The sequence below is a fragment of the Neovison vison genome, chromosome 13 (genome assembly GCF_020171115.1).
Source record: "Neovison vison isolate M4711 chromosome 13, ASM_NN_V1, whole genome shotgun sequence".
Lineage (NCBI taxonomy): Eukaryota > Metazoa > Chordata > Mammalia > Carnivora > Mustelidae > Neogale > Neogale vison.
This window is the reverse complement of record NC_058103.1, coordinates 116,721,541-116,742,886: the sequence shown is the minus strand read 5'-3', so window position 1 is coordinate 116,742,886 and position 21,346 is coordinate 116,721,541. Positions and strand designations below refer to the sequence as shown.

The window sequence follows — 21,346 nt, the reverse complement described above, 5'->3', positions numbered from 1 at the left end:
AGAAGCAGGTTCCCTACTGATCAGGGAGCCCAAAGCAGGGCTCGATCCCAGGACCCTGGGATTGTGACCTGAGCTGAAGGTAGATGCTTAACCAACTGAGCCACCCAGGCGCCCCAAGAATCAGGATCTTGAAGAGGTATTTTCACTCTCATGCTCACTGCAGCATGGTTCACAATAATCAAGATATGGAATCAACCTAAGTGTTCATTGATGGATGAACGAATAACGAAGATGTGGTAAACCAGAAATAAACTCATGTTTATATGGTCAATTAATCTATAACAAAGGAGGAAAGAATACACAGTGGGGAAAAGACAGTCTCTTCAATAAGTAGTGTTGGGAAAACTGGACAGCATGCAAAAAGCAAAAAGCATGCAAAAGAATGGAACTGGACCACTTTCTCGCACCAAACACAAAAATAAACTTAACATGGATTAAAGACCTAAATGTGAGATCTCCAACAATAAAAATCCTGGAAGAAAACACAGGCAATAATTTATTTCACATCGGCCCTAGCAACATTTTCTAGACATGTCTAAATAAGCAAGGGAAACAAAAGCAAAAATAAACTATTGGAGTTATACCAAAATTTAAAAAACTTCTGCACAGCAAAGGAAACCATCAACAAAAGACCACCTACTGAATGGGATAAGATATTTGCAAATGATATATTCAATAAAGAATATCCAAAATATATATATGGAGCTTATACAATTCAACACCCCCCAAGCCTCAAACAGTCTGAGTTGAAAATGGGCAGAAGACCTGAATAGACATTTTTCCAAAGATGTACAGATGGCCAACAGACACAGGAAAAGATGCTCCACAGCACTGACCACCAGGGATGTGCAAATTAAAACCACAATATCATCATACACCTGTTAAAATGGTTAGAATCAAAAAGACAAGGAGCGCCTGGCTGGCTCAGTCAGTGGAACTTGTGAGTGTGTGAGTGGAACTTGGGCTGTGAGTTCAAGCTCCATGTTGAATGTAGAGATTACCTAAAAATAAAAATCTTAAAAAAAAAAGACAAGAAATAAGAAGTGTTGCTGAAAAAGTTGAGAAAAAGTAACCCTGGTGCACTGTTTGTGGGAAGGAATGCAAACTGGTATAGCCACATCAGTAAGGAGGTTCCTTAAAAAATTAAAGAATAGAGAGGGGCGCCTGAGTGGCTCAGTGGGTTAAGCCTCTGCCTTAGGCTCAGGTCATAATCTCAGGATCCTGGGACTGAGCCACCCCCGCCTCTCTGCCTGCTTGTGATCTCTGTCTGTCAAATAAATAAATAAACTCTTAAAAAAAAATTAAAGATAGAAATACTGTATGATCTAGTAATTCCGCTACTGGGTATTTACCCAAAGTCAATGAAAACACTAATTCGAAAAGATACATGCCCTCCTATATTTACTGCAGTATTATTTATTATTTACAAGAGCCAAGATATGGAAGCAACCTAAAAAGCCCACTGACAGACTGACTGTATAAAGAAGATGTAGTGTGTACACACACACACACACACACACACACACACACACGAAGAGGACTATCATTCAGCCATAACAAAGAGTAAGATCTTGCTATTTGCAACGATATGGATGGACCTAGAGGCTGTAATGCTAAGTGAAGTAAGTCAGAGAGAGAAAGACAAGACCCATATGATTTCACTTATATGTGGAATCTAAAAAACAAATGCATACACAAAAGAAACAAAGAAAAAGCAGAAACAGACCCATAAATGAGTGAACTGAGACGAATGAACTGATTTTGCCAGAGGGGAGGGAGATAGGAGGTTGGGCAAAATGCGTGAAGGGGTGAGGGGGAGAAAGATTTCTAGTTATGGAATGAGTAAATCATGGGGATAAATGGTGTAGTAGGGTGAAGCTAGTGGATGATACTGTAACAGTGTTGCATGGTGACGGACCCGAGCTACACTTGCTGTGCGCACGCCATAGAGTAGAGACTTGTGCAATCACTGTGTTGTACACCCGAAACTAATGTAACACTGTGTGTCAGCTCTACTCAGTTGCAGACTACTACTGAGTCACTAAAAAGAAGAAAATCCTACAGGACAGGATGTGGTAACATGGATGAACCTGGAGAGCATTATATTAAATAATGTAAATCTTTCAATAAAAAGTTAAATAAATGTAATGAAAGTGAACTAAGCCAGTCACAGAAGGACAGATACTGCATGATTCCACTTACATAGCGTAACTAAAATAGTCAAACTCACCAAAGCAGAAAGGGGGATGGTGGTCACTGTGGCCTGGCAGGGAAGGGAGATGAAGAGTGGCTGTTCAAAGGGTTTAAGCTTCCATCATGCAAGTTGAAAAAGTTCTAGAGATCTTCTGGACAACATTGTTTATAGTTAAGGTGTGCTGTACACTTAAAGTTTTGTTAGGAGGGTAATCTCATGTAGTTTTTATAATGAAAAAAAGAAAGGGAAAAAAAAAGGCCACAAGCAGGATAAGACAAGAACAAATAAAAGGCAAACAGGGAAAGATAATATAATATACATATACACTCTCATACAACAAACGCAATCTCTAGGATAATCTCACCTACCACAGAAATGCAGACACAGTGTAGAGTGTTACAAAGATAGTTTAATTTATACTAAACACACACTACACACAAACACACACTCTCTCTCTTCCCTAACACGTTCTGCAACTATACAGTTAAGTAAGTAAACATATAGGAAAAGCCCTACAGGCTGATTCGTGCCAACTGGCTGTCTAGCCAGAAAGGTTAGCCTCCTGCCAGACAGGTGGGGTGGGATGGAAGAGAGCATAGTACACAACAGAACAATATATACATATATATGTGTGTGTATATATACATGTATTTAAAGATTTTATTTATTTTTTTGACACAGAGAGAGAGAGTACAAGTAGGGAAGCAGCAGACAGAGGGAGAGGGAGAAGCAGGCTCTCTGCTGAGCAGGGAGCCCGATGAGGACCCTGAGATCATGACCTGAGCTGAAGGCAGAAGCTTAACCGACTGAGCCACCCAGGTGCCCCAGGACACTGTATTTTTTTAAACTATGAATTTTTATTCTGTGTCTTCCTATGTGGCTTTAATTTTCCTGAGCATCTATTCATATTACTTGTATAATTCTGAGATAAATGCTTATAAAAATATTAATATGCAGCTCATTATGAACACACAGGGAAAGACAGCCATAACACTGAGTAAAACAGTACCTTACAGAATAACATGTAGAGTTCCTATTTTGTTAAAAACAAGCAAAATGCATTTGTAAAGAAGAAAGTTCTGAAAAGACACAGAGTACCAAGTGTTAACAACAATGACCAGCTGGAAGTCAGGCTTTTACTTTATACATTTCTATATTTCTAAAATTATTGAAGTTAATTTAACTTCTGTAATATGTTTTTAAAAAATTGAACATTTAAAATAATTCTTTACAATATATTTTAATGATAAAAATTACTCATGGTCTACTACGTGACAAAAGTTGGGCATAAAATCATATATGAAATGCCTTTCACAGGCATTTTTTTTTTTTTTAATCACAGGCATTTTAAAAAGAGATTTATATATCTATTTGAGAGAGAGTACAAACACGCACTGTGAGGAGGGCCAGCGGGAGGGGGCAGAGAGAATCTCAAGCAGACTTCCTGCTGAGTTCAGAGCCCTGACCTGGGGCTTGATCCTAGGACCTGAGATCATGACTCAAGCTGAAACCAAGACTCTGATGCTCAACCAACTGAGCCACCCAGGTGCCCCTACAGGCATTTTTTTTTTTTAACGCAAAGGAAATACAGTTGACCCCTGAACAACACCAGGATTAGGAATGAGGAGTGCTGACCCCCGCATACAGTGCAGAATCTCAGTGTAACTTTTGATTCCCAAAAAACTTAACTACCAATAGCCTACTGTTGACAAGAAGTCTTACTGATAACATACAATTAACACATATTATGTGTGTGTGTGTATATATATATAATATGCTGTATTTTTACAGAAAACTGAACTAAAGAATAGAAACTGTTATTTAAGAAAATCACAGGAAGAGAAAACACATCTGCAGTACTGTACTATATTTTCGGGGAAAAAATACACGTATCAACGGACCCATCCAGTTCAAACCCATGTTGCTCAAGGGTCAACTGCACAAGAAAATATTTACAGTTACATCTAAGTTACGTGGTTATGGTGATTATATTTTCTCTTTTACAAATGTTTATATTTTTCGTGTTTCCTAAAATAAGTCTGAATTACTCTGACAATGAGAAAAAAGAAATCAAAGTTACTTTTAGAGTAATGTAAGTATTAAAAAAAGATTATTCTTGCCCTGCTCTATCTGGAATGGAGCGATAGGGAGCACAAGAGGTGGCAAAGCCTGGCGGCTGAAGTCAGACCCCCTGGGTTAATAGCCCAGCTTCCCAACTCTGAGATCATAAGGAACACAGTTCTTTCCTCATCTGTAAAATAAACACATAAAGGGTGATAATATCAGGGCGTGCCTCACACAACTCAGGGAAATAAGGCAAGTACCTGGCACACAAGAGGTCAAAAGCCCAAGCTATTAAAATAAAAAACAGGGGGCGCCTGGGTGGCTCAGTGGGTTAAGGCCTCTGCCTTTGGCTCAGGTCAAGATCCCAGGGGTCCTGGGATAGAGCCCTGAGACAGGCTCTCTGCTTAGCAGGGAGCCTGCTTCCTCCTCTCACTCTCACTCTCTCTCTCTGTCTGCCTCTCTGCCTACTTGTGATCTCCATCTGTCAAATAAATAAATAAAATCTTAAAAAAAAAAATAAAATCAAAAACAGGAGTTGGGGCGCCTGGGTGGCTCAGTGGGTTAAAGCCTCTGCCTTTGGCTCAGATCACGATCCTGGGATCCTGGGATCAAGCCCCGCATCGGGCTCTCTGCTCAGCGGGGAGCCTGCTTCCCAATCTCTCTCTCTTTGCCTGCCTCTCTGCCTACTTGTGATCTCAGTCTGTCAAATAAATAAATAAAATATTAAAAAAAAATAAAAAACAAAAAAACCCAGCAAACAAAACCATGACCGAGGACAGGCTGATATGAAGTCCACTGCTCCCTTCCCTCTCCAAAGAAAACCTCACTCAGAAATGCTAGAAAAAATCCAGCAGGGGCGCCTGGGTGGCTCAGTGCGTTAAGCCTCTGCCTTTGGCTCAGGTTGTGATCCTGGGATCCTGGGATCAAGCCCCACATCGGGCTCTCTGCTCGGCGGGGAGCCTGCTTCCCCCTCTCTCTCTGCCTGCCTCTCTGCCTATTTGTGATCTTTGTCAGATAAATAAATAAAATCTTAAAAAAAAAAAAAATCCAGGGACGCCTGGGTGGCGCAGTTGGTTAAACGACTGCCTCCGGCTCAGGGCGTGATCCTGGAGTCCAGGGATCGAGTCCCACATCAGGCTCCCAGCTCCATGGGGAGTCTGCTTCTCCCTCTGACCTTCTCCTCGCTCATGCTCTCTCTCACTGTCTCTCTCTCTCAAATAAATAAAAATAAAATCTTAAAAAAAAAAAAAAATTTAAATTTATAAAAAAAAAAAAAAAATCCAGCACTCCACACTCCTTACACATATAGCTAAGCTTGAAACCAAGACAGAAAGCAGAATCCTCAGGGCCAGAAACAAGAAGGAATTAACCATCGGTGAGCAGGTGCCAAAGCTGTAGGACTCAAGGGAGAAGGACCTGGATACGGTTCTTAACATCTGAGGCCTGAGGATGGTGGATTTAATCCCAAGAGGGAGCGTCCAGGCTGCAGGTGCCCTACATGCCAGGACCCAGCACTGAGATAAATGCATAAAGTCAGGGCCAGAAGAACTACACTTCCATCTCCCATTAACTGGGGCTTTAAAAACTGCCCACTGGCCTGAAAAAGTAAGGAATTTTGCTGTTTGTCATGGCCCTCATGGAAAAACGGGGTCCGTGAGAGACAGAAGCCCAGGTTCTCACCAGGCACAGATGGAGACTCCAAATTCACATCACTCCAAAACGATGACAACCAGCTAAACTTGCAGGGCCCCCGCGGAGGAGCAGACAAAACTCCCCTTAGGAATGCTTCCATAATCTAGCACATGAGACTCCCATGGAACCAAATCCCAACTCAAAATGAGCTTATGCTGGAAAAACAAAAACACCACAAGAGGTAATAAACCACCACATGGGAGAGTAACATGACAAGAACCTGTGCTCCAAGAATGATAAGAGAATCATCTAAAAGCATCTCTAAAATAAGCATGTTTAAAGAATGGCAGAATGTTGGTAATTGTTGAAAACTGAGTAAAGGACACAGACAGGCAGCTCGTTACCATCCTCTCTTTTGTACACTACAGATGTCCATAATAAAAAGTTCTAACAGTTCCGTAGTATAGTTTTTAAAAAGTTAAAGATATTCAAAGACCTTAAAGGAAGGAATAGAAACCAAGTGGTAAAAACAGGCAGATTTTTTAAAAGTTTAAAAAAAAAAGTACAGAAATTAAACACAATATTAAGATAAACAATTTTTTAAGTTATTGAGCAGAGGAGACAGAGCGGAAGAGAGAATTCAAGATTGGGAAATGGAATGTGAAAATATTCCAGAATGCAGGGGGATGACAGAGAGAGATAAGGCTATAAAAGATACAGAGAAGAATGAATGAGAGGGTCAGGGGGAAAGAAAAAAGAAAAAGAGGAGCCAAAGAAAAAAAAGACTCAGGTCAGGTTGAACGAGCAGAACAAGGCCCAAGTGGAACAAATAAAAGTAAGTCCAAACCTAGAATACAGAAGTGCAAGTGCAAAATAACAAGAGTCAAAAAGGAAAATCTTAAAAGTCACAAGAGAGAAAAAGGATTCATAAAAGTGACAATTAGACAACAGACTTCTCAACAGCAAAACAGCAGCTAGGAGAGATGAAATCACATCATCAAAATGTTAAGAAAAATCAGAGTCCACGTTAAAAAAAAAAGCGGGGAGGGGGTGTGCCTGTTGTGGCTCAGTAAGTTGGGCATCTGACTCTGTTTTGAGTTCAAGCCCTGTGTTGGGCTCCACACTGGATATGGAGCCTACTTAAAAAGAGAAAAGAAGGGCGCCTGGGTGGCTCAGTTGGTTGAGCGACTGCCTTCAGCTTAGGTCATGATCCCTGACTTCGGGGATCAAGACGACCCGCATCGGGCTTTCAGCTCCTTGGGGAGTCTGCTTCTCCCTCTGACCTTCTCCTCTCTCATGCTCTCTCTCGCTCATTCTCTCTCAAATAAATAAATACAATCTTAAAAAAAAAGAGAGAGAGAAAAGAAGGGGCGCCTGGGTGGCTCAGTGGGTTAAGCCTCTGCCTTCAGCTCAGGTCATGATCCCAGGGTCCTGGGATGGAGCCCCATATTGGGCTCTCTGCTCGGCAGGGAGCCTGCTTCTCCCTCTCTCTCTGCCTGCCTCTCTGCCTACTTGTGATCTCTCTCTCTGTCAAATAAATAAATAAAATCTTTTTAAAAAAAGAGAGAGAAAAGAAAAAGAAAATCAGTGTCAATCTAGAATTAAAAGCTATGATCAATTATACAAGAATAAAGAAAAATAAAGATATAAATTAAAAAACTTTCTTCAGACATACCAAGACTAAAGTTTACTGTATATAAATCTCTGCTAAAAGAGTTTGTAAAAAAGTATAAAGACCAAGCCTAAAGGGAGAGAGTGGGCTGTAGGAAGTCATGGAGAGAAAAAAAAAAACAAAAAAAAAAAAACCAGATAAACCTGTTGAGAAGTCTAAAGACTTGCCATTAGTATTAGGGGAGAAAACTAATTTGGGGGAGGGGTTAGAACAAACTGGAACTAAAATACTGGCCACAATAGACTGGAAGATGGGAGTGGAGCAGAAGTTAAAACTAGAATCTCTACAGTCCTACTATTGTTTGAAAGTCAAGAATGCAAAGTAAAATCTAAATGTAACCAAGAAAAGAACAGAAATAGAAATGTAACTTCTAAACCAGTAGAGGAGACAAAGGTTGAATTAAAAAACAAAACAAAACAAAAAAACCTCAATCAAATGAACAAAAGAAAGGAGAGGACAAAACAAGAAGCAAAGAGAACCCTTAGTCAAACTGAAAATCCAGAGCCAGAGGGCAGAAATAGACCCACATTTATCACCAATCCTAATTAACTACATGGATTAAATTAATCTAATAAAAAGGCAGAGATTGTAAGTCTTTTATTTGTGGTTTTAAGATATAAAGAGCAGAATGTGTAAGAAAAAAAAAGTACTAACACTCATCAAAAGAAAGCCAATCCTACCTTGGAATACTTTAATTCGGCTCTCTTTGAAACTGATTACACAAACAAAACTTTGTAAGGATAAGGAAGATTTGATTAATACAGCTAATAATACGCTTGATCCAACAGACAGATACACAAACCCCACATCTATCAAAAGGAAAATTTAATTCTTTCCAAGCACACATGGAGAATTTATAGAAACTCATCATATATAAGCCAACACAAAGGACAAATAACGAATTCCAGGAAATTATTATCATACCAGCTCACTAACCACAATGGTTAGAGGTTAATTATAAAGCTATAAATGAATATATTTTAAAAACCCACATATCTGGCAACTAAGAAACATTCTGAATAATCCATGGATTAAAGAAGCAATAACAACTAAAATAATGAAATGTTTAGTACTAACCAATGAAAAGCTACATACCAATATTTGTGGTGTCCAGCAAAAGTGTGACCTTGAGAGAAAACTACAGCTTCTAATGCATTTATTAAGTAACAAGAATTTCAGAAGATATATTAAACATACAACTAAATACAAGTAAAGTTTGGAAAATCTAAACAGGATCAGTAGATAATGACACTGATCACCAGGTTGTGATATTATAGTTTTATAAAATGTTACCACTGGAGGCACTTGGGTGGCTCAGTCAGTTAAGTGTCTGACACTTTGGCCCAGGTCATGGTCTCAAGGTTCTGAGATGAAGCCCTGAGTCAGGCTCCCTCCCCGCTCAGCAGGGGAGTCTGTTTCTCTCTCTCCTTCTGCCCCTTCCCCTGCTCATGCACTCTCTTTGTCAAATAAATAAAATCTAAAAAAAAACAAAATAAGAATAAATAAAAGTTACCATTGGGGAAAGCTGGGCAAAGTGTATGGGGACCTCTCTGAATTATTCTTTTTATAACAGCATGTGAATCTATAATTATCTCAATGATAATTTCAATTAAAAAAAAAAAGGCCAGAATACCAAACACTACTACCACTACCACCAAATGCTGGCAAGGATGTGGAACACTAACTCATTGTTGGTGGGAATGCAAGATGGTACAGCCACTTTGGAAGACAGTTTAGCAGCTTCCTATAACACTAATCATACTCTTAACATAATCCAGCAGTTGTGTTCCTTGGTATTCACCCAAACGAGCTGAAAAACCTGTACCCAGATTTTTATAGCAGGTTTATTCATATTCCCAAAGCAATGAAAATGTCCTTCAGGAGGTGAACAGATAAAAAAAACTGTGGTATAATAATGGAATATTATTCAAAGCTAAAAAGAAATGAGCTACCAAGCCATGAAATGACATGGAGGAATCTTATTAAGTGAAAGAAGCCAATCTGAAAAGGCTATATACTACATGATTCTAACTATATGGTATTCTGAAGAAGGTAAAACTATGGAGACAATAAAAAAAAAAAAAAAAAAAAGTCAGGGGTTGCCAGAGGTTGAAGGGGAAGGAGGGATGAAGAGGTGGAGCACAGAGGACTTTTAGGGCAGTGAGACTACTCTGTACCATCCTACAATGGTGGATATATGCCACTACATGTTTGTCAAAACCCACAAAACATACAACACCAAGAGTGAACCCTAAGATAAACTATAGACTTTGGGTGATAATGATGTCTCAGTGCAGGTTCATCGATTGCAACAGATGGACCCCTCTAGTGGGGGCTTTTGATAGTGGGGGAGGCCGTGCATTGGTTGGGGCAGGGGTGGTGTGGGAAATCGATCAGTTTTGCTGTGAATCTAAGACTGCTTTAAAAATGAAATGATGCCATTTGCGTTAAATGACAGAAACAAAAACAGGGGAAAGTAAAAGACAGTGGAAGACACAAATACCACCTGCCATCACTCTGCTGGGCACCAGAATACATGATAAGCAAGGAAGATGGGTCCCTGTTCTCTTAGAGTTTACGATCTAGTACAGGAATCAGATACCAAACCAACCAATCACACAAATATAAAAGGATAATGTTCATTGACAGGATATAACCTCATCTGCACTAAAGGTCAAGACAGTGCCACTGAGGGAGTGATGTTTGTGATGTTTCCGGGGAGAACCGAAGGCGGGACAGAGTTAGCCTAGAGTGGTGTTCTAGGCAGGACCAACATGTGAAAGGGCCAGGGTGGCTGGCGTAGTACAGGAGTACAGTGATAGGTGAGGACGTTTGCAAAAATAAGGCTGACAAACAGGAAGGGATCAGATTTTGCAGATTTTGACTTTTACAATCAGAGCAACTGACATCATACTTGGATGGCATTAAAGAAGTGACATATCTGATTTGTGTTTTAGAAGATCATTTTAGTTACTGTGTAGAGAATGGATTAGAATGGGGGAGGGAAGACACAGACACTTGTTGATAGCTCCAGCAGGAGGTAGGTAGCCTGGTTTAGGTAGAGGATAGTGGAGGAGAGATGGGGCAGAATTCTAGACATTTAAATGGGGGCGCCTGGGTGGCTCAGTGGGTTAAAGCCTCTGCCTTCGGCTCAGGTCATGTTCCCAGGGTCCTGGGATGGAGCCCCCACATCAGGCTCTCTGCTCAGGCTCTCTCTTCCTCCTCTCTCTCTCTCTGCCTGCCTCTCTGCCTACTTGTGATCTCTGTCTGTTAAATAAATAAATAAAATCTTTTTAAAAAATTAAAAAAAAATAAATGGGGGAAATGGTAAGACCTGGTGATGACTGGACACCACCAGATGGAGTGACAGAGTAGGAGGTATGAGAGACAGTGAACTCTCAAGGCTTCTGGTATGAATCACTAAATGGACAGAAATGTCCTTTACAGAGATGGAGAAATAAAGGAGGAAGTAATTGTAAGGGAGTTCAGGTTTGTATGTGTTAAACTTGAGACGCCAGTAAACTATCTGAGCGGGCTCGAACAATGCATACCGGAGTCAAAGGCTTGTGGATAGTATTTAAAGCCGTGAGACTGAACGGAATTGCCCGGGGAGGGAGATAAAGAGAAGACGGTTGGTGACTAAACCCTGGGGAACTTGGGGTTCTAGTGGTCAGACAGAAGAGACACAGAGAAAGGAAAATAAGGCAACAGAGGGGGTACAGAAAGCAAAGAGAATGTTTCAAGGAGAGGGGTCTACTGTATTCAATACCCCTGAGAAATCAAGTGAGGTGAGGGTAGGCGGGGCTCGGCCACATGGTGGTCCCTGGGAGGCCTCACCAAGAGGAACGTCAGGAACATGCGAGAGTCAGAGTGTAGACTGAAGTGCGCTGAGGAGCGAGCTGGAGGTGACAAAGTGGAGGTAGAGAGTGCAGACAATGCCTCTGAGAGGCTCTGCTGGGGGAACAACGGGAACTAACCCGGAAGGAGATGTGTCCACCAGGGAAAGTTTCTTAAAAAATAACTCCTAATTCCCTTGTAACAAATGACCCAAACAGATTTATGGATTAAAGGAGTCTTTTTGTTGTTGTTGTTGTTGTTTTTAAATGTGGAAGACAGGGCATCTGGGTGGCTCAGGTCATGATCCTGGGGTCCTGGGATCGAGTCCCACACTGGGCTCTCTGATCAGCAGGGAGTCTGCTTCTCCCTCTGATCCTCCCCCACCTTTCATGCTCTCTGTCTCTCATTCTCTCTCTCAAATAAATAAAACCTTTAAAAAAAAAACATTAAAAATGTGGGAGACAGCAGAACACGTATGAAGGTTGAAAAAGCTTCAGAAGCCAGTGGGTCTGAAGAATCAGGGAAATAGGCCTTTCTCTGATGTGGCGAGTCCCTGAAAATTAGGAGGGGGATGGGATCTCAGATGTGTGTGGTGGGATCGTGTTTGGTAAGAAGGGTAAGGACCTCAGTTAAGTCAAGACCATGTATTTATAGGAATCCAATGTAAATTCGGGGCACTTGGTGGCTCAGTTGGTTAAGCATCTGCCTTTGGCTCAGGTTGTGACCTTGGGGTCCTGGCATCCAGCCCCACATCGGGCTCCAGTGGGGAGGAGCTCTGCTCCTCTGCCTGCTCATGTCCTCTCTCTCTCTCAAACAAGTAACAAAATCTTTTTTTTTTTTTTTTAAGATTTTATTTATTTATTTGACAGAGAGAGATCACAAGTAGGCAGAGAGGCAGAGAGAGAGAGAGAGAGGAGGAAGCAGGCTCCCTGCTGAGCAGAGAGCCCGATGCAGGACTCGATCCCAGGACCCTGAGATCATGACCTGAGCCGAAGGCAGCGGCTTAATCCACTGAGCCACCCAGGCGCCCCAAATAACAAAATCTTAAAAAAAAAAAAAAAAAAAGAATTCATTGTAAATAAAGCTTAGTTCTACCTAAAGAAGAAACAAGCACATAGCCCTATTTTAACGTGGAAAGAAGCAGCTTTTAAAGTGTTGACTTAAAAAAAATAAAGGGCAGTGGTTTCAGCTCACATAATCCTGAAATGTTTCAGAGAATTCTGGAATAAGAGAGTTTGGTCACAGCTCTGCGAAACTTGAAAAGGAACTGTTTCAGAGCAGTGTCTAGGATTTATGGAGCATCTTACCTACAAAAGTAGTAAATACTGAAGAATTACCACTTCAAAAACTATTTCAGCACTAACACCAATCTGACCCAGGCTTGTTTGATGGTATAAATTTACAAAGATGTTTCATACTTGTACTCTTCCTCCACCTTGGTAACAACTTTACAGTTGCTCCCTGAGCACAGTGGGAGACTATGATTTCCATCCTCTGGGATACATGCAAGTACAGGTTCAGAGTGCCAGGTCAGGACACCTGTCCTGAGTACTATAGCGAGCAGGCAGTGAAGCTAGGATCTAAATCCACATCTTCTGGCTCCAAAACCAATGTTGATTTAATAATTAAATCTGTTACTAATTAACACACTTGCTGAGGATTTATGCCTTAACTTTTTGGGGTTAATGTCTAAAAGGGCAACCAAGCTATGTCACAAATCACCACAGACATCTTAGACATCATGGAATGCTATGCTGGAAGCACCATTGGTTGAGCCAAATGAGAGAGCACAAGTTCTAGGTCCCAATCCTCTCCTAAGTGACAGACTGGTCACCCAGGTGACTATGGGGAAAGACATGAACTCAAGATATTGAGTTCACAGATATTGAAAGTAGATGTGACGAAAACTCAAGGTTGCCAAACTCTTCAGTGACCAAGACTGAAATACAAAGGAACAGAGTCTAGGGCAGTATCTGATGAAAGGATGGCATATGTTCTTTTTCTAATTACACAATGTACAGCTGGCTTTTCTCAACACGGCACTACTGACATTTTGGACCAGGTAATTCTTTGTTGTGGGGGCCTGTCCTGTGTGGGACAGGATGTTTACCAGATGATCCTCTACTCACTACAGTAGCGTATCTCCCCCACCATAGTCTCCACAAGCAAACATGTCTCCCGACACTGCCAAACAACAGCTGGGAGCAGGGTGGGTAGCTGGGAGGGTGGGGAGATCAACCTCAACTTAGAACCACTGATTCGATTCCACCATAGAAGCTAAGGACATGCAAGACAGACCTACAAAGAAACCGAGGAAAGTTTATGACTTTATTTTTATTCAGGCAATAGTTCACACAATCTTTACAAAAAGCAACAAATGTTCCAAAGACATGCAATATGAACCAAGAAAAGTTGAACTAGCCCAAGAAACGGCACCTTACTACTTAGAGAAACTCTTGCTAATAGATTCCAGAGGCCAAGCAGTCAGCCATCCTTCCTCCTTCCCACACTCAGTGACCGAGGAGACGCCCAAGTATGCAAAAAATCAAACATACACACTTTGGCTCCCCCATGCCTATCAAGCTATTGCTCATCTTTCTATTCTCTGGGAGGGAGTCTACACCCTTCTAGAAAGCTGGCTCCACTAAAAGGCTCAAGACAGACAAAGCCTGTATTGCCTGAACTATCCTCTTCCCAGGAGGACAGAAAACCACCCCTAACAGGCCAGCAACAACCCCCCACTTGGTTGTATGCTGACAGGGCTCTACTGATCTCCCTCGAGAGAAAGGACACTCAGTTCTTTGTCTGCTGCCTTGTTTTACAATTATTTACTCTGCCCATTGAAATCTGATGGGCTTTAGAATGCCTGGCTCGATGGCATTATCCATCTTCCCATCACTCTGGTGTCAGAGAACACTATACTCTGTCTTAACGATCCGGGCCTTAAGAAGCAATTATTTTCTAAGAGTTTCTTTAAAGAGAATCCATAAAATTACTTTGACTTCACATGTTCTAAGAAAGGGATTACAAAACAAAAGGTAATCTGTAGAGTCCTTAAACTTTTTAAATTTTGCTTTTTGGTTGGCAGATGCCTGCTGACCTGCACCCCTACCCTGCCCAAGTCTTACAAAATATTGAGAATTCCTATTAGTTGACCAAGCTATGTTAGCTATGCTGTAGACAAAATTAATGTTTTACTTTGGTATATGAATGTCTGAAACAAAAACTTATTTTAAAATATCTGCAGCATAGGCTGCCTAGGTGGCTCAGTGGGTTAAGCATCTGCCTTTGGCTCAGGCTGTGACCCTGGGGTCTTAGGATCAAGCCCTGCATTGGGCTCCCTGCTCAGAGGGGAGTTTGCTTCTCCCTCTCCCCGCAGCTCATGCTCCTTCTCTCTCTCTCAAATAAACAAATACATACCTTTTTAAAAAAGGAAAAAAGAAAGTATCTGCAGCATAGCTAGGGCTGGGCAGCTGGGCTTCATCTGACTGAGGATAGAGTGAAATTACTGCAACCCAAGACCCAATGAGACCCAATGCCCCTTGAGATTTCCACACGGCCGCTACTTAGACTGTGAGTTCCTTAGTCCATGGGGCTCAGGCCTGGCCCAAAGAAGCCTCTGTAAAAGTCTGTTATATAAAAAAACAAAATGGACACCGCAACACACTGACAGTGAGATCATTTTGTATTACCTGCAGAAGATCATTGTAACTGTTGCTGGAGCAAGGAATACTCCATTTCTGCTCTCTACAAGTTAACTGCGTAAGAAACAAAAGACTGTCAACAATACAAAAGCTAGTTTCATGGTCTGTAATGGTTTCTACAGGCTCTCTCCAAGGATATTTTTTCCGCCCCACTTCATAAACACAACTTTAAAAAAAGTTTTTTTTTAAATCTCTAAGCATATTGTTTTGCTCCTTTTTTTTTTTTTTTGAAGATTTTACTCATTCACTGAGAGTGTGAGAGAGCAGAGAACACAGGAGAGCACCAGCAGGGGGAAGGGAGAAGAAGGGGAGAGGCAGACTCCCCGATGAGCAGGAAGCCTGATATGGGGCTGGATCCCCGGACCCTGGGATCATGACCTGAGTCCAAGGCAGATGCTTAACCGACTGAGCCACCCAGGAGCCCTTTATTTACTGCTTTAAAGATGGGATTAGACAAAGGAGGTGGGCACAGGCCAAAGCGATTTTCTAAAACTAAATTCAAAAGGAAAAGGAGGTGCGCATCAGAGATTTCAAAGTCACCATTACCCAATGACCCCCTAACCCAGTTCTCGATCTCCAAATCCAAGGCAAAGGGGAATTTAGGGTGTGAGATTTGGTCTCGGCTCTGCTGGTGTTTATAAAACATTCTGGCAGGTGCTCTGCCAGGCAGTCTATAATTAGTGAGTACGCCTCGGAAACTTAAAATGAACTCAAAGGGTTTCAGAAACCAGCAGCCAGCGCCTGAGCACTGAGCTGTGTAGTCATGGGGCTGACTCGCCCAGAACCCGGCGCTGGGTGCCTGCCACTGTGCACTCGAGTGTGCGTGCACACGCCGCTTCTGAAGAGTCTCTTTTTTCAAAGTTCTAATGGCTTGACCTCAACACCTGCTGCACTTCCTGAAGACAGACAGGCTCTGGAGCTCCACTTGTTCCTCGCACGCGGCTGCACTTTCTAGGAACGACCGCACACACGCAGAGGCTGGCCAGCTGCCAAGGCGGGGGCAGCCCAGCCGCCTCGGGCCTGAACTTTCCCAGTGCTGTTAGGGCGGGATCCCACTATGAGCTGACTCAGCGGCCGGCATGGAACTCTGCCAGCCACAAGGCAGCGCGGGGGCTGCAGGCAACTCACAGATGTTTTGCTAAACTAAAGCAATCAGCCAGGAGGCGGGTCTGGGCTGGCGGCCAGGCTGCTGCTGTCGTGGAAGCTGGGACTCTCCGATCCAAGTCCCAGCCCAGCCACTACCGCGGAGCGAGCAGAGGGAAAACCCCAGGGCACCTCGGCATCTTCTGCCTGCTTCTGAGCCCAGCCCGTCCCATCTGTGGGGCTGCAGCAGAGGATGGTGCTCTGTGCAGAGAGGAGCACAGGGAGCACGAAGACCGACCACACACTAGCTCAGTCAGACCTCTCACCATCCCTGGGAGAGGCATACTTCATCATTTTCACTTCAGGGATGAAAGACCCACGCTCAGAGAGACTGACAGCCCTCCGGAAAGATCACAAGGGTAATAACTGGAAGAGATGGGAACTGAACCCCACTTTGCAGGCTCTGGAATCCACTGCAAATACCGCTGCGCTAAAACTCTGATCAACTACACAGGGCTCCTTTCTACAAAGACGCTGATTTTTCAGGCTCCAAAGGACCTTTCTTAGATGACTTCTCAGTCGCCCTGTGAAAACCCACAGCTCTTCACAACGGATTTCCAAAGAGTACCACTGGGCCACTGAAGAGCCTGTATTTATAGGAAGTATCCAGGTACTACCAGCTTTGTCACAAGCTCCCTGTCTCAGCATCAATGAGTCACTTAACCTGGGACAACCCATCAGCAGCACTCCCGGCTCTCTGGGTGAGGAAAAACTGCACAGCAGGTCAGAAAGGGAAAGAGCAATTAGAAACCAAAGGCCTGGTTAAGAACACAGATTCCTCAGGCTCCACTCCAATATAATTCTTTAAGACCTTATAATCTGTATTTTTTAAAGCTCTCGGGAGGACTGTGATGCTCACCTATGTTTGAAAACCAATTAAGCTGGCCTTGGTTAAGCTGGGAATTTTGAGGTCTACCCCTTCCTCTTTCTTCCTTTCTTCTTTTTTTTTCTTTTAAAGATTTTATTTATTCATTTGACACAGAGAGATCACAAGTAGCCAGAGAGGCAAGCAGAGGGAGAGGGGGAAGCCAGCTCCCTGCCGAGCAGAGAGCCTGATGCGGGGCTTGATCCCAGGACCCTGGGATCATGACCTGAGCCAAAGGCAGAGGCTTTAACCCACTGAGCCACCCAGGCGCCCCTACCCCTTCCTCTTTCAAAGGGGATGGTGTAAGGGTGAAATGAAATGTCTGCAATGTTTTTTGTTGGAAAATATACACAACGCAAGCACTTCTTGTCAGCTATATGTAACTGCAAAACAACAAAACTGTCCTTAAAGGGCATGATCCTGGTTTAGCCTGGAGCTAAGGAACGGTCTTAGGCAAGATTGTTCTTTCACTAAAAGAACTGTAATTAGAGTCACACATTGCATTTTTAGATATCCCCGCATAACACTGTTGCAACCTCATCCTTCCTTTAAAAAAAAAAAAGACTGTACTGACATTCTTTCACATCCCATTTGAAACAATCTATATTAGGACTAGTAACCTGCACATTTCAGTGCTGTAATCAAGAAAACAAGTATGAGAAAAGAAATTCAAAGTCTATTCATGGCTAGGCTGTTGGGTCACAGAGGTGGGATGAGAAGGCACGGAATGGCAGAGATGCTGGCCCTGGCAGGACTCTTCTCGCCCAGCCTTTAGGAAGAACAAATGACCCCCTGCACCATGAAGACTGACCTGCTTGAGCTGCTCATCCAGATTCCAGCTCGGCTGCCCAGCTGTGGAGACCGAAGGTGGGGCCTTGGAAGCATCTTTGGTATGGTCTTCTTTAGCTTGCTGGCCACGCATTGGGAGTGCTGGTGCTGGAAGCAGACCAGATCCAGGCACTGCTCTGGGGTCCTGGCGAGCCACTTTCTGCACATGGAAATACTTGGACGCGGCCTGGGCCTCTTTCTCAGCCACCTCTGCAACTTCATCATCCCCATCCTCATCTTCCAGACCTCCCTCCTCCTCCTCAGGCTCGGAGTTCACATTGCTCTGTTCAAAAACTCGGGCCACGGCAGCGGACGGTGGCCCTCTGGCCAGGGGGCCCAGGGTAGGGCTGCCAGATGGCCTCCCGGGGGGCGCAGAAAGGAGGGTCTGCTGTGCGACCAGCTTCTGGGCATACAAGAATGGGGCTTCTCTCATCTGCTGCCCCTGCTTCTCTCTGGCATCCATCTGCAGAGGCGCCAGGTGTGGGGCCTGCTGTGGCGGTGGCTGCCGCGGCTGCTTCTGTCGTGCCAGGGGCTCCATCACTGCCTCAAGCTTCAGCCGCCGACTGGCATGGCTCTGAAGCTGGGGACAGCCCGGCCGGCACACTGGGTCTAAACCTTAAGTGATTAACAGAAACCACAAAGAAGAAACAAGGGGGGAAAAACAATAGTAAAACAGGTATTAAAAGACTTTCTTTTTTCTGGTAAAGGGTTAGGGTTCTGAACACTAAACATATGCTTCTAAAGCCCGGGTTCTAGGAGGAGGAAGGGTTGGGGGGGGCGGGGAGGGGAGTGGTAGGGAACAGTGTGAAGAACAGGATTTAAGAGAGGAAATGTGGGGTAAGTCTCAACAATGGTGGACAGCTGTGGGTTTAAAAAGAAGTACATCCTGATGGCATCTAGCCTGTGAACCTCTGTGTCCTGATCTTGACATTATCAAACGCTGGCCTCTTTATTACTGAAAAGGCAACCAGGTTTGCACTGCACAAAGGTTGTGAATATGAAAAATCATAATAATGAAGGAAAGAAGAGCCTGCCTACAAAAGAGAGAATGAGGCTTATGTTCCCAGGCCCCTCAGAGAAAGAAAGTACCGTCCTAGCTAGACACAGAGCTATCAGGCAGACAGAATGAGTTCTCTCTTACAAAAGCAGAACACAGCAAACTGCTCTTAGGTTTAAACTTTTCAGATTTTCCCAGATCGAATTGCCAGCCTGCTTTTCAAGTAGGCTGAGCCCTGCTAACTGTACATTACGGCCTCAAAAAGAATCCAATTTCAACAACATGAAAGAAACATGCAAGGAGGCAAGAGTTTCAAATTGCAGTGGTCACTCAAAAAACAAACGGGGGGGGGGTTCCTCTGGAGATTTTAAAGTTAATTAAACTGAAACAGATATCAATATTGTCTAAACAACAAGCTAATGTCTCTTTTTCATAAACAGCCAAGTAAATCTCTTCACAGCCCTTTTCCTTCTGATTCACTTCTACTACGATGGACAAACGCAAACAGAAAAGGCTTTCAAGCCAAAAGTATTCTGGGGGCAGGTTTATCAGCATTCTTATACCAATCAGTCTCCAAACACAGCCCCCTTTCACACCCTCTTCTCCACTCTAGCTCCTCCTTTCCCTTCCTCCTCTCCAGGGCTCCAGCCCCAACAAACCTTACTTGAGTTATGTTTCCTCAGTAAGTCTCCATAACTGAATGGATTACTATGCATGGGCAAATTTTAGGTGAACAGGACTTGCAACATGGCGTGCAATGTTGTCATCACATGAAAGAAGCCCCACTGCACAGGTCGAGACTTGATATTTGCATTCACTGTTTCAGAACTGAGTATAAAGATTAAAAATACTACATGTCTTCAGCATCTTCAAAAATTCATGGGGAAGGAATCACATCCCCAGCAATAAAAACCGCTGGCATTTACTAATCTTTTAATGGGTAGGGAGAAAAGGTGCAATTTTTAATGCTAGGCAAAAAAGTAAAGATAAAAATTCTCATTGTCTGTTCATCTGAGAAGCACTGCTTTTGCCTTTTGGAATCTGTGAAAGATTCAAATTCCAATTTGCCTCTTACTGCCTTTACTTCCTCTCTTGGCACTTGAGAAAGTGTGAGTTATGCCTGTCGCACCGCTTTCATTCTGCTTTAGCCCTTTTTATAGTGTAACATGAAAAGATTTACACCCACATTAAATCCAGCTGGCAAAAGTATTCATTTAGGATAGAAACAATTAGCGTAAAAAAATTAAACAAAAGAATAAAGCAAATAATTCAGCGGTCATTTTAATTTTCCTTATAATCATTACAGGCAATCAATCACAAGAGGAATCATTTTTCAACTGAGTCCTGCCAGTCTTTGTGAACAACTGCTTCTGGTCCTGTAGCACCATCTTCTCAGTGTGCTGTCCCCAGCAGAGGGGGAGGCGTCTCACTGCCTCTTTAGTAAGACTGAGATGACTCAGTTCCACAACTCAATACACACACCCTCCCCCAAAAGAGCCCATCTACGCCGTCCCTAAGCCGAAAGATCCAAACAACAATGCCACTTGCCTACGGTTCGAAAACTTGTGTCTCAGAAATCTAAACCACTTCATCCCTTCACGCGGCCCCCTCCCCCATTTCCCCTAAAGTTCTCGGACCACCCTGCCCGGCGCAACGGGCTGCTTGAAGCTTTGAGCCCGGCCTCCCCTTCCATTCCCGCTACCTTCGCTCCCGGATCCCTCTGGCCCCGGTCCCCTTGAAGCCCCATACCTCCTTCCCGGTTACGCCAGCCACCCCCCCGCCGCCTTTTTAACCCCCCCCCCAGTCCAGCCCTATCACTTTTACCTCTATCAAGCCCTCCCAGCCAATCCGCTGGCTCTTCTTCGATCGCCCCAACCCCACCTACCCTCGCCCTCTCAGTTCCCGGGGGCCCTCACTCTTCCCATCTCTTTATCTCAAGTCACCCTAAGGGTTGCAGGGCGCTTCGGCTCTCCTCCCAGAGCTCTCACTTTTCCTCCGCGGGCCCCTTGCTCTGCCAGCCCGCGCCTTCGCGTCTCCCCCCACACACCTGCCTCCCCTCACACCCCTTCGGCCCCTCCACCTGCTACAGCCCCCTCTCCCGCGCGACGGGGGAGCCGGGCCCCACGGGGCTTACCTGTGCGGGGCGCTCCGCGTCCGCCGGTGGGGGTGGCGGCGACTACTCAGGCCCCGGCGCAGCAGCTGCGTCTCGGACTCCTCCGCAGCCGGGGGCCACAGCCGGGGCGGGGCCCGCACCGGAAGCGGCGCCGCGGGGCCGGAGCCGCGAGCCGGGGCGGAGTGGGGGCGTGGCCACATTGGACAGGGGGCGGGGCCTAATACCGGAAGCGGCCAAAAAGGGATCGAGGGGCGGGGTCAAACGGAAGTGACTTCTAGGGACGGCCCCGCCCGATCG

At 44.1% G+C, this 21,346-nt stretch overlaps 1 protein-coding gene across 1 annotated transcript in view; it reads right to left on the bottom strand.

The window, feature by feature from the left end:
- The window catches only part of ARID3B (AT-rich interaction domain 3B), a 55,538-nt gene extending 34,424 nt beyond the window's left edge, over positions 1–21,114 (bottom strand). The window contains exons 1-2 of the mRNA XM_044232157.1: positions 21,071–21,114; positions 17,923–18,554 (exon numbers count right to left, since the gene is read on the bottom strand). Of these exons, the coding sequence (XP_044088092.1) occupies positions 17,923–18,477 (555 nt within the window). The 5' untranslated portion in view covers positions 18,478–18,554; positions 21,071–21,114. The remainder of the gene's footprint in view (positions 1–17,922; positions 18,555–21,070) is intronic.
- Between the last annotated feature and the right edge of the window lie 232 nt (positions 21,115–21,346).